General features: G+C 39.5%; 1 protein-coding gene across 2 annotated transcripts; it reads left to right on the top strand.

Annotated features, from left to right (window-relative positions):
• The first annotated feature begins 5,204 nt into the window (after nt 1-5,204).
• Nucleotides 5,205-11,552, top strand: LOC125760963 (zinc finger protein 271-like). 2 transcript variants are annotated; one of them, XM_049421621.1, is made up of 3 exons: nt 5,205-5,409; nt 5,555-7,932; nt 8,469-11,552. In XM_049421621.1, the coding sequence occupies exons 1-3, from the start codon at nt 5,327-5,329 to the stop codon at nt 8,753-8,755; spliced, it is 2,748 nt and encodes a 915-aa protein (XP_049277578.1). In that variant the 5' UTR covers nt 5,205-5,326; the 3' UTR covers nt 8,756-11,552. The 2 variants fall into 2 exon arrangements, with proteins under 2 accessions (XP_049277578.1, XP_049277579.1); XM_049421622.1 differs by having other exon boundaries at nt 5,400-5,476.
• The last annotated feature ends 951 nt before the right edge of the window (nt 11,553-12,503 follow it).

Raw genomic sequence — 12,503 nt, 5'->3', positions numbered from 1 at the left:
GGTGTTTTGTAGTAGGTAAATGGATCTACTACTGGTCTTGCTGATAATCTCGCAATCTCGTCTCTGAGTGCGTTCTGATTTTGCGTCAGCTGCGCGATGTGAGCGACTAGCTCTTCATCGGCCATGATTCCTCTATTCTCTAGGAATAGGTCTTGTCTGTTAGATCGCTTCGTTTTGAGAAGATTTTCCGATCTTCGACTTGTGTGGTTGCGTGCACCTGGTTACACCTCTTCTTGAACTCTTATTCACAGAATCAAGAAGCAAAAGGGGTATCCTTTAGGTTTATTTTACGCGTTGTTTTGTCCAATACACTTGCCTAAATTTCCCTCGCGTTCTTATGCACAGAATCGATGGAAATGTTACAACAAGTTACGTTGTATTGTCCGGTTTTGTCTCGTTTGTAGTTTACACGATTCCCTCACTTACACTCTTATGCACAGAAGTAAGAAAGTTGAATTCACTTTTCACCACTTAACGATGTATTTTTACCTTTAGATAAGGGTTTTTACTTACAGGATGATCGCCTTGAAGTGATTCATACCCGGAGTCTTAGGTTGCGTCTAATGCTTCGGTGGGGGTTGTCGGTTTTCTTCGTTGGACGTTGCGGGTACTCCCGGTGTTTTGTCAGCAAGCGGGGGGGTCCTCAAATCTCGTACAGGTTGACGGATGCGTGTATAGCGGGAACCACTTTATTACTTTTCTTAATCGGTAATGTCCACTTTTGTTCACTCACTAACTTTTTCACTCCAACTTTTATTCCGGACGACTGCGCCAGTTATGTAATTCGTGGTCGATTACTAACAAAAAAATAATTTTTATTTTATTTTTCTTTTTAATTTATTTGGGAGACACCTTTGCCTGCGACTGTAGCCTAAAGACTGAAGCTTGGTTCCTATCTGGCCCTAATTTATAATAGATTTCCTACGCACTCAGCGTTTTACCACTCAGCCAATCGCGGTCCCTCGATGTCGTCATCTCGCCATCGACTTCCTGGTGGTTCCTTCGTTCGTTCCTGAGGGCTGTCTTCCGGTTGTGGGGTTGTGCTATCACTTGCTACGATGGCGACCCCACGCTGTACCGTTGAGCGTTGCTACCGCGGTGGCGACCTCACGATCGTTGCTACCATGGTGGCGACCCTTCGTTGTAGATCAGGCTGGTAACACGAGTATCCTGTGTCTGCCTGACTTCCGAGGTGGAGCGAATGAGTCGACCGTTGGAATGTGTGACCAACGTCGGTGTTGCATCGTCATGTTAGAACATGTCTGGCTGTGGTATCTGCGTAACGTATATCTCCTCTGTTAACTTGCCATTTAGAAATGCAGTTTTAACGTCCATTTGCCCTATATACATGTCGTTGCGATTTGCCAGAGCAAGAACCATACGAATACTATCTAGATGAGCCACCGGTGAATATGTTTCTGTATAATCACAGCCTTGCTTTTGACTGAATCCTCTAGCTACTAACCTGGCTTTATATCTAGGTTGTTTCCCGTCGTCACCAGGTTTCATTTTAAAAACCCATTTACATGAAACAATGTTTCGTCCTTCTGGCAGCTTTGTCAGGGTCCAAGTATTATTCTTCTCCAAAGAATCAATCTCTTCCTGCAACGCTCGCTGCCACAACATTCCGTCATCTCGTTCGTTCAGCTCGGACAGCGATTTCGGTGTATCTTCCACGTAGGACAGAGCATTCAAAGCAAAATTTGCATCAATATCATAATCTTTATGCCATAAAGGAGGAACACGCTTCCGAGTACTGCGCTCTGTTTCAGGGGCGGCTTGCTGATTAACTGCTGAGTTATCGTCTGCGACATCGTTTTCTGCACAGTCCAAATACTCTTCCACAGTCTCGTTCAGATCAACTTTTGGTAGAACTCCAGATTCTTCGTCGGCCTCCGCTAGGCTTCCTTCATCCGATTCACTGTCAGATTCAGCAAAACGTCTTATTCGGAAAACGTCTTTCATTGGTTCTGTGGAGTATTGTTTGATCTTGTGCTCTCCGACCCTGTTTGCACAACTGGTTTCGTCAACGATGACATCGCGAGCTCCAATGACTTTGCCAGAATTCGGGTTCCAAATTCTGTAGCCATGGCCGCAGTACCCAAGGAAAATTCCTTTCCAAGCTTTTGGATCTAGTTTCTTTCGTTGTTCTTTGGGAATATGAACATATGCAGGACTTCCCCAAACTTTCATAATCGAAACGTCCGGTTTTCTACCTTCCCAAAGCTCAAACGGCGTTCTATCTTCGGTGATCGCTCTTGCCGGGCTTCGGTTTGCAATGTAAGCTGCAGTTTCCACTGCCTCACACCAAAAACTTTTATCAATTCCTGAGGTGAACAGCATCGATTTGGCCTTTTCTATCAGGGTGCGGTTCATCCGCTCGGATATGCCATTTAGTTCGGGTGTGTATGGGATGGTACACTGCATCATAATGCCCTTCGCTTTGCAGAATTTGACGAATTCACTACTGCGATATTCTCCACCATTATCACACACCAATCGCGAAATGCCAACACGGAACTTTGTGGTTACTATTGCTTCATACTCTTTAAAATATTCGAACACTTCACCCTTTGATCGCATGGGGTACACAATCGTGAATCTACTCCAGTCGTCAATAAAACTAACGAAATACCGACTGCCATCGTGACCATCTTGTGCCACGGGACCACAAACGTCGCTGTGTACAACTTCTAACCGTGCAAATAGACCTAGAGCGACATTTCTCGCGCGACATTTCTCGTCAATATTCGATGAAATGCGATGAAAAGTCCATATATAAAAAACAGCATCGAAACGTCATTTCCATAGAAACACATAGAAATATTCCATCGAAGTAGCCACAGAAATGTCTCGCCGAGCGATTTGCTTTGTTTGCAGAATTGAGCTACTTTTGAGAAATGTCGCGCGAGAAATGTCTCTCTACGTCTATTTCCACGGTAATACGCGCTTCGCACGTTTTTCTGTACGTTCGCCAAATGGCTTTCTTGTTTGCTTCGCTTCTACACAAGATTCACAAATGATTTCAGATTTATCATTATTGAAACCCTTTTCCAATCCTCTTACCATATTCTTTTCCAGGACTTTTTGCAGATTCTTTTCACTGAGATGACCGTAGCGCTGGTGCAATAATTCGTGACATCTAAGAATCTTTCCGCATGAATACATAACACTCCTTTTGTTATTCATCAAATAGAAATCCATCTCATATTGCATTCCGCATCTCTGGCCACAAGCGACCACTTCATTGTTGTTGATGATTTTAACTGCGTTGTTCTCGAAAACTGTCTTCATCCCGGTCATGTCCACCTTTCTAATAGAAAACAAATTGAAGCGCAAATCAGGAGCGTACAACACATCCTGCAACGTGCACTCGCTCATTTTGTTTCCAATCGCCGCCATCATTTTTACTGTGCCATAATGTTTCGCAATGGCGGATTGTCCATTTAGCGCAACCGCAATATGTATTGGTTGTTTCAAAGGTTTCAATTCAACGAAAAGACTCCTATCGTTTGTTATATGATCCGACGCTCCGGAATCTGCCAACCAAACAATCTTCTTCTCGTTGTAATCATTTCCTGCTATGAAACATATGCCACCAATGTTATTTTCCGTTGCATGAGCATTCGTCGTTTTCTTCTTTTTCTCGCGATCTGGACACTCGGACGCTTTATGACCAATTCGATTACAAGAAAAACATTTCAGTTTCTTCCTTTTGATCGGTTTTCCTACGAACGCAGCAGGCTCACGCGGCTCTCGTTTAGTGACACTCACACTAATGTCTTTTCCTGTCAACTTGATCTCTTCGTCGAGCAGCCTACATTTGGCAAACTCTAGAGTTAGGTTGTCCTCCGACATTGTTTCTAAAGCCGTCACTAATGTTGAATATTTCGGCCCCATCGTCATCAGTAAATGGCACACCACGTCGATATCGTCTATCTGCGCTCCTGTTGCTCTATATTCGCGCACAATCCGATCAAATAACAAAAAATGATCCTGTAACTTAGTACTGCTATCGTGCCGCAAATAAAACAGTTTCCTCTTCGCATGTAGACGATTCGCAACACTTTTTCGCTCGAAGACCTTGTGTAGAGCTGTCCAAATCGCCTTTGGAGTTGGATGATCCTGCACATATTCAAGCTGGGTGTCATTTATGCGGGAAATCAGTATCGATTTGCATTTGCGGTCCTTTTTCTTCCGCTTTTCAATTTCGATGTTCTTCTGCTTCTTGATGGCTTCGCTGTCATCCACCTTGATACACAGCTCCTCGACCTCTTCCATCTCCTGTTGGACACATTCCTGCAAATCGTGCTCCTCCAGCACGGTAAGCATCCGGAACTTCCACGATGAAAAATTCGTCCCATCAAACAAAGGAATACGAAGCAGCTCCATTTCCCGATCCGACATTTTTCTTATTTCAAACACAGGCTTATTCAACACAATCTTTCCGAGACTAGCTCTGGGCCCATAACCTAAAGTTATGCAGTTTAAACGGAAGCTCGTGTTGCCGCTTTACTTGTACTAATCGGAAAGAAAGACTTTATTTCAGTGTTGCCTAAAGTAAAGAAGTACAGAAGAGTCCATGAACGAATACATTACAGGGTTTGCTATCCTAACAATCCACAAGAAGAGCGATCGTTGCCCGGGCCTTAGCGTCACCTTCCTTCCAGGATTCGGTCAATGGTTCAGGGGCGGCCGTTGACACGTATTTCCACAGGTTTTCCCGGACTAACAACATTTCGACTTTGAATCGCCATGTTTCGTATCCACCGCTACGGAGCTTTTCGATACTAAACTTTCCGCCATCCATTTCAGTTTTCGATATTAGAATGCTTCTAGAATAGTATGACTGGGCCCATAACCTGTAGGATCGCAGCAAATATTGGACTTGCCTCTTCAAGTGGTACTGACTAACTAACTTTATTGAATCATATCAAAGACTACTAAGATACAGTTGAATCAGTTTCAATCCTTGCATACTTGGATTCCTTCAGACAGAAGAACGAACGTTAACAATTGAATTGAGCTGCATTCACAAAAGATGAAGGGCACAGCAGATGCCCTCGCGTTGCTTCATTTTTTCAACGGTGAATAATTTTTAAATTTTCCTACACCGCCCTCTAGTGGCTTTTAATAGAACTATGTTTTCTCTTTTAGCAGGTTTACAATAAAATCTTTTTAAAGTTAATTTTCTCTTAATTCATTGTAAAGTGAAGGAACTGAATTTTCACTTGATATACCTACTGCAATCGTTCTGATGCTTGTTTATCTACGGCTTTAAACTGTCGGAATCTATGGCTTTAACTTTATCGCGTTCGTTTGCAATATGCATTTTCAAAATTGTGTATATATCTTGGGTACGAGACCATCTGTCATTGATGCATTCAGCATTTTCAACCATGCACGTAGGTATGTATATAATTTGTTAATGTGTGTGTGTGTGCACTAAAGTCAAAACAGAAAAAATGCTGCTTCGGTAGGATTTGTTTTCATGGTTCATTTATAAAATTCTATATTCTAAACAGTTTCACTACTATTTAAATCTTTTTTCTAGCCATATCATTCCATCGAACAACGAAGTGGAAGAGATCTACATTGTGAAACAAGAAGATGATTTAGAGGGATCGAACTTGAACCCGCTGATTTCTGGAACAAGTTCAGGATTTGTTTCGGAAGCGTTTGTAAACGAAGATGTCGAAATTAAGATCGAACAGGAGATTGAATATTTTCCGAACGAAGATTCATCTGAAAACTACAAGTCTCGAGACAATTGTAAACAGACAAGTAACATTGATTCTATTGAAGAACATACATCACAAGAAAACGCTGATAAGAAAGAAGACACGAGTGAAAGGAACCGAGAATGGTATGTAGCGGAAACTAACCCCTATGTAACTGTTGTAGCTCGTCCGAACGATGGTGTTGGCGAAGTATATTACCCGGAAAGTGTTAACAATGAGCCGATTGAAGAAGGACAACGGTCAAAACAGCGCGTTGGTGATCATTCGAACAATGGAGACATTCACGTATTTGTTGCCCAAGAAGAATTAAGTTTAGATGACGCTGATGCTAACGATGATTGCAAGTTGAAGACGCGACGTCGTAAGGATGATCAACAACCGAAACGACGGAAGGTTGGCAGACCGCGGAAGAAGGTGTCAGAACGGTTGGAGGACTGGCTCGTTTCTTCCAGCAGCAAGCGACGGCAAAGTCACACGTATCAAACAGATGAAACGTACACCGGGGCAGATGAGATGGAAAAAGAAGATACAACTCAGTGCTATATTTGTCGAAAGGAATTTACGTTACGGGCGAAACTAAACGAACATCTTCAAAAGGAGCACGCGAAAGATATTCCATTCAATTGTAAAATGTGTGTTTCGGAAACGATTACCAATTTACATCGTTTAAATTTGCACCATCAGCAGCATGATTTGACGTTGAAGCGCCGCTGTCACTATTGTCCAGCCCGATTCTCTTGTGGCCAAGCCGTTAGTAGACATATGCGTAACTTACATCAATTACAGTACGAAATCGATGCGGAAAAGAACAGACGCTTTGTGTGTCGTTACTGCGCTCAAAAGTTTACCAAAAAGTATGATCTGGAAAAGCACGAAAAGAAACATCACGTGGAACAATCGAGCGACGAAGAGTACTTGAAGCGTGAGTTGATGTGTTACATCTGCAATGATTTCATTGGTAAATCCCGCGAAGATCTTAACGAACATGTTCGTATGCACTCGGATTGGTTGCCGTATCAATGTGGCCAGTGTGATAATAAGATGATAAATTCAACCAGAGTCTTGCGGGAACATCTTCGTCAGCATGCTGCCGGACTGGCCATTAAGTGTGTCTATTGCGAGAAGCGTTTCGCAACGTTAGCTGACTGCCAGCATCACGAGGAACGGGAACACGTACAAGAGAAACACTTGGATGAGCTGCAAGAAGCGAAAATACAGTCTGAAATACACGGCACGAAAGTTTTAGTTACTGATGGACAAAAGCGTTTCCAGTGTCAGAGCTGTGATCGTTCGTATACGTTGCTAAGTACATTGCGGCGCCACCAGAATGTTCACACGCTGGAAAACAAATTCGAATGCAAATATTGCGGGAAGGTGTTTAACAAATCTTCCACGCTCGTTATGCACGAGAAACGGAATCACGACGAAAATAGTCCTTACGGTTGTGATGTTTGTGGTAAACGATTCAAGGAAACGAGCAAATTAATTGATCATCGCCGTACCCATTCTGGTGAGAAACCGTTCATTTGTGAGGTTTGCGGTAAATGTTTCCGGATTCGGCAGGTACTGAAAGAGCACAAACTCAGTTGCTTTGGTCCTGAAGCCATTCAGTCGTGTCACTGTGTGCTCTGTGCACAAACCTTCGCCAGCCTTTCCATTGCACTGCAACACGTGAAATCCGAACACGAATCGGATATGTCTGATAGAAAGTGCCGTTACTGTGATTTAATCTTTCGGGAGGCAGAATCATTGGTTGAACACGAATTCCGTCATACACTGCCAGGCATAATCACGTGCAACATTTGTAATCGCATCTTCAAGCATCATAAAAATCTAATGCGCCACGTGAAGATGCATGCCGATCAGCCGGTACCGTATATGTGCGATTTGTGTGGCAAAACCTTCACGCAGAAGGGCTCCCTAACGATCCATCGTCGTATACATACAGGAGAGCGTCCATTTTCGTGCCAGTTGTGCCAGAAAGGATTCGTCGATAAGAAGGAAATGCGTCGACATTATACATCCCACTTTAATCCTCAAAGTAAATTGTACATACCGAATGCGCAGTCTATAGCAATGCCCCCAGAAGCTGGTCCTACTGGAAAGAAATACAAGACGTATAATTGTAAAGTCTGCAGTCGGCAATTTACGTCTAGCTCGAACCTTGCTAAGCATCTAACAACTCATACTGGTTAGTATAAGTGCCATACATTATAAGTGTCCATTATTTGACCTAGCTTTCGAAAGCTGTAGAAAAAGACCACATTCATAGGTTTGTGTCACGACAACTGTGGCAAAGATATATTTATTACTTTCTTTGTATAGAACAGAAACAACGCGCGCAGGTTCCGTTGAACACGCTCAGTACAAGTTGTTTCTGGTTAATGACAATTAATGACTGATTTCATTATACGTTAGGAGTCACATGCACGAAGACGTTTGATTATCGAAAAAAAGAATAAGGAGGGTTTTACGATTTTTAAAATTTCGAGGGTTTCATAATAAAATTAAGTACGAAAATTCGTTTCGCTGAAAAGATCCCACAATGTTTTAAATGGGAAAATTTTAATTTTGGATACTGTACAACTTTGTCGTTGTTTGAGAGTTTTTATTCATTCATTATACATATATGTTTTATGCATGTTGGCTTACTTTTACCCTTGTATATTCATAGGTACTATACTACAGTCAGTGCTGATATTACTAATAATGTTTTAATTGTTTCAGGTGAAAAGAAATATGTTTGCGAGTTCTGCGATAAACGGTTCAGTCAGGGCGGCCAGCTGACAGTACACAGGCGCATACACACAGGAGAGCGTCCATTTGCGTGTGATAGCTGTGGTGATAGATTTTTGGATGGAAGCAGTTTTAAACGCCACAAAACACACCACCTGTGCCGTGTAATTACTTCATCGCCACTTAGTGTACGTACCGGTGCTGAAGATTCACAAATAGAATTGCCATTATCAATCGAATATACTAATTCTATTCCTAAAGTAGAAAGTACACGATAAGTGGAAGCAATAATGATCAAAATTACGTGATTTATTTTAATGCAGACCTATGTAAGACATTACTCATTGCAGTAGATATATTTGAATATCTGTCTGGCATTAATCATAACAGAAATGAATAAATCAGATATGGACATGACATTGAGATGATTTAAAATAAAGGAAAGATGTAATTTGTTAAAACCGGACTAACAAGGGTTTAATTTAGGATTTGAGTTCATTTGATTTTTAATGAGGCAGGTTATTTTGAAAAATAAAAATAAACAAAACAAAAAATTAAAATAAATTGCACCTCCGTTGTAGAACACGTTTGGCGATAGTTTTTTTACTTAAGGGCAAACATATTGTTTTCCAGTACCGCTGATATAGTACATATTTAATCCTTGCAAAATACACCCGAATACATTTACAAAAAGTATGTAATTGTGCTTTTTAAGCAGAACGTCCTTTAGGTTAAAGTAGATTAGAAAAACTATAACCAGATAAAAAAATAACTAAAAGTTTGATTTGGACAACAAAGCTGATGAGAGCGAAGATAAAATTTATAAAAAAAATAACGATTGAGAATCGCGTAATTCTGATTCCCTAGTTAGGAATTAGTTAAAAATTAATGTCATTTTTGTGGTACTATATCAGAGTATATATTTCGTTTAGATTATACAAAACTAGACATGTATTTTTAGGAAGGGCCATTACGATCGAGAAGGTACTGCAGAGTTATATTTCATTTTGTTTTATTATTTTTATTGTAAAAACTTCACGGTCGTATAACTATCGAATTATAATTATGAGGTAAAAAACAAAAATTTTCTTCGAAAATGAATTCGAATTTAATTTTAAATTGTCTATTGAGATAGCCGTATATTATGAATATTTTATTAAAAACAAACCCAATCCACTACATGAGTACAGAGTATAATCGTAGATACAACGCAATTAGTACAATGATAGCTTCGCACTAATTGTATAATTGCAAACAAGGCACAAGTTCATGTCTATTGGGCCACCCTATATAATGGTTGCTAGTTATACTTTTTGCTGAACCGCTAGTCCACCAGAAATGGACTGAGATATAATACGAGGTATTGGTATCCGTTTGCCAAAGGGAATCTTAATCTGAAAGGTTTCAGCTTGGAAACTCTCAATTAACTCACGGTTTTAGACAATATCATCAATAGCCTATCTCGTATTGTTATGCCAGCTGATTGGAACTTAGCAAACTAATAGTTTCCACTTGAGGGTCGCATACTCGCAGAAATAAAAAAACAAACATCAGACATGTAAATAAATTGTTAATAAAACTGTTATTCGATACATACACCACTACAAATATTTTTGGCTGACTTAATAAGCATAATAGACATGTTTTTGATTTAAAATTTACCATGATTTACTCGTAAGTTATATAAAATTGAACAATTTTGGCCCTGTGCGTAAAAATAAATAAAAAAGCATACAAAACATATTCGTTGTAACTTGGTAGAAAATTTATACATATCAGTTAAGCTTTTTCTTTCGCAGCATTAGAGTTATGCTAGTAATGAGTTATGATTATGATTTATGGAGGAAAAGTAAATAGGCCTCGGGACCAGGGATTTATATGAATAAATAGCAATTATAATTGTAACCATTTAGTCACTCTGAAGGTCCGCCCTAGTTCATATCAATGTACAACACGTGCCAACTTATAAATTTTCCAGTTTAGATACTTTGATGCCAAACCAAACCATGGTTTGGATTCGACAATCGTCGCTGTTTGTCGATGATTGTCGTTGATTGAGAGAGAGAGCGAGCAACTCTTAGAAAATTTCTTTGTATAAACTATTGTGTTTCAAAGATTAACGAACGCAACTACAACGTTTCAGAAGAAGAGACTCCAAATGCAACAGAAAAGGAAAGCTCGAACCTAACGAAAAGATGAACATAAAATTATTCTATCAAAAAGCAGCACAAAAACGATTCAGACTCTGCGGCTTATTAAGCTCCCCGTAGGATCTAAGCGAAATGGCTTAGCGAGCTGCTCCTGGGATTCTCTAAACTAAAGATGGTTCGCAACATGCATCGGACTTGAAATTGTGAAATTTCGAGCTATTGACTGGATGGTTAACGGATATCCTAACTAAACACTTCCCTCACTTAACTCACTTAGTTTGATCCGCCACTGGGTACGAGTAACCGTTCTTGTGAAAACATGGTTCTGAAAATGAACTTTGTATCTGGAGTTAATCTTTTGTGTTTTTTAGACAGATTAAGCTCAGGGATTTTTAAAAGCTCGGAGCTACCTGAAAACTCAGGGCTGTTCCGATTTAGGCTAGAACCGCATTTGAAAAGCGTCATTTGGATGGCGAAAGAGACCCCCGAGCTGATATTCTAAAAAGAAAAAAGAATTGCTACATTCTGTACACATAATGTAAAATACAATTATTAAACTACAAATCAGACAGATCGATATAACATCATATCGATACAATCATTGTTTTTTCTCAAGTAGTATAGCAGCAGTTGGCAACATACTAACCAATGTTTCTTATTAAAAGGAGAACCATTGGGGCCTACTTTAGAATTTGAATATATTTTTTTTCTTGAGTAGACATAGTCATGAAAACGAACGGACAAATGATTCATTTTAATTGCGTAAAAATGTTTTTCAACCCGGTTGATAACTAACTTGCAAGCAAACATGACCCGATCGTTCAACACATTGAGGAAAATGCTCTCCCACAACTACAATTAACAATTATCTTTAGGTTAAACTTTATGCTTATCTACAAATAATAAAGAAAATTTGTACATTATATGAATATTTTTATGGGTTAAACTGAATGTGAAAACTGAATGAATGATGAAAAAATTGTTGCGATTGTTAATTTGAGTATGGTCTCAGAAAAGTGGTTAGATAGATAGAGAGAACAAAAGAGAGATAGAGCGATAGAGAAAGATCTGAAACGATCCAGGTTCGAAAGAAGTAAATGAACCGGCATGGACTCGTTTGGATGGCATCATGTTTTTGTGTATATCATGCTTGAGGGAGGAATACGTTGGAGAACTAAAGAAAACTACGACGGATTAGGGTAGAATGGAATAATATCATGAAACGTAAAAAAGAATTTGTTGTTGATGAGAGAAACAGAAAAAAATGTCAGAATAATATTTATGAACCATTCGAAAATAAGTTTCATCTTCTTCCCAGTGCATTGTGTTGGTTTCTCAGCATTTCTGTGTGTTTTTTTTTCAGCATTCAGTAGGTATAGTGTGAGTTGTAGATGGTGGATATGTTTGGAAAAGTTAATGTCTGATTTAGGTAGCGAGACTCAAAAAACGAGAATGATTATTTTTCTCTATTAACCCGAGCATAAGTTTTATTGACTATTTCTCTATATTAAACTGAAGTTATTTGATTACGGCCAGTTATTTGTGAAGTGTTTAACTGATGGAGTAGATGGTATTCGGAAATTGCTATCAAAGCTTTTTGAATCATCCGAATTAGGAACAATTGTATGAAAGTTTTGAAAAAATATTTTTATTCATTCTTTATTACTATTTTATTTTATGTTTATTATTATGAAAATATTTGCTGTCCTCAATCCTCAATCCTCCTAAGTAGACTTAGATTGAAGATTAAAGATTAGATTAGATTAAAGTCTAATGCATCTAATGCTAGTAGACTAGTCTAATGCATCATTCTTTTATGTTGGGTTGTCAAGTCTGATGGACTGATAAAGTGACCTTGTCAAAAAGCGACGGTGTA

The sequence above is a fragment of the Anopheles funestus genome, chromosome 2RL (assembly GCF_943734845.2).
Source record: "Anopheles funestus chromosome 2RL, idAnoFuneDA-416_04, whole genome shotgun sequence".
In the NCBI taxonomy this organism is placed as follows: domain Eukaryota; kingdom Metazoa; phylum Arthropoda; class Insecta; order Diptera; family Culicidae; genus Anopheles; species Anopheles funestus.
The sequence above is the reverse complement of the archived record's forward strand: the minus strand, read 5'-3'. Positions and strand labels throughout refer to the sequence as shown.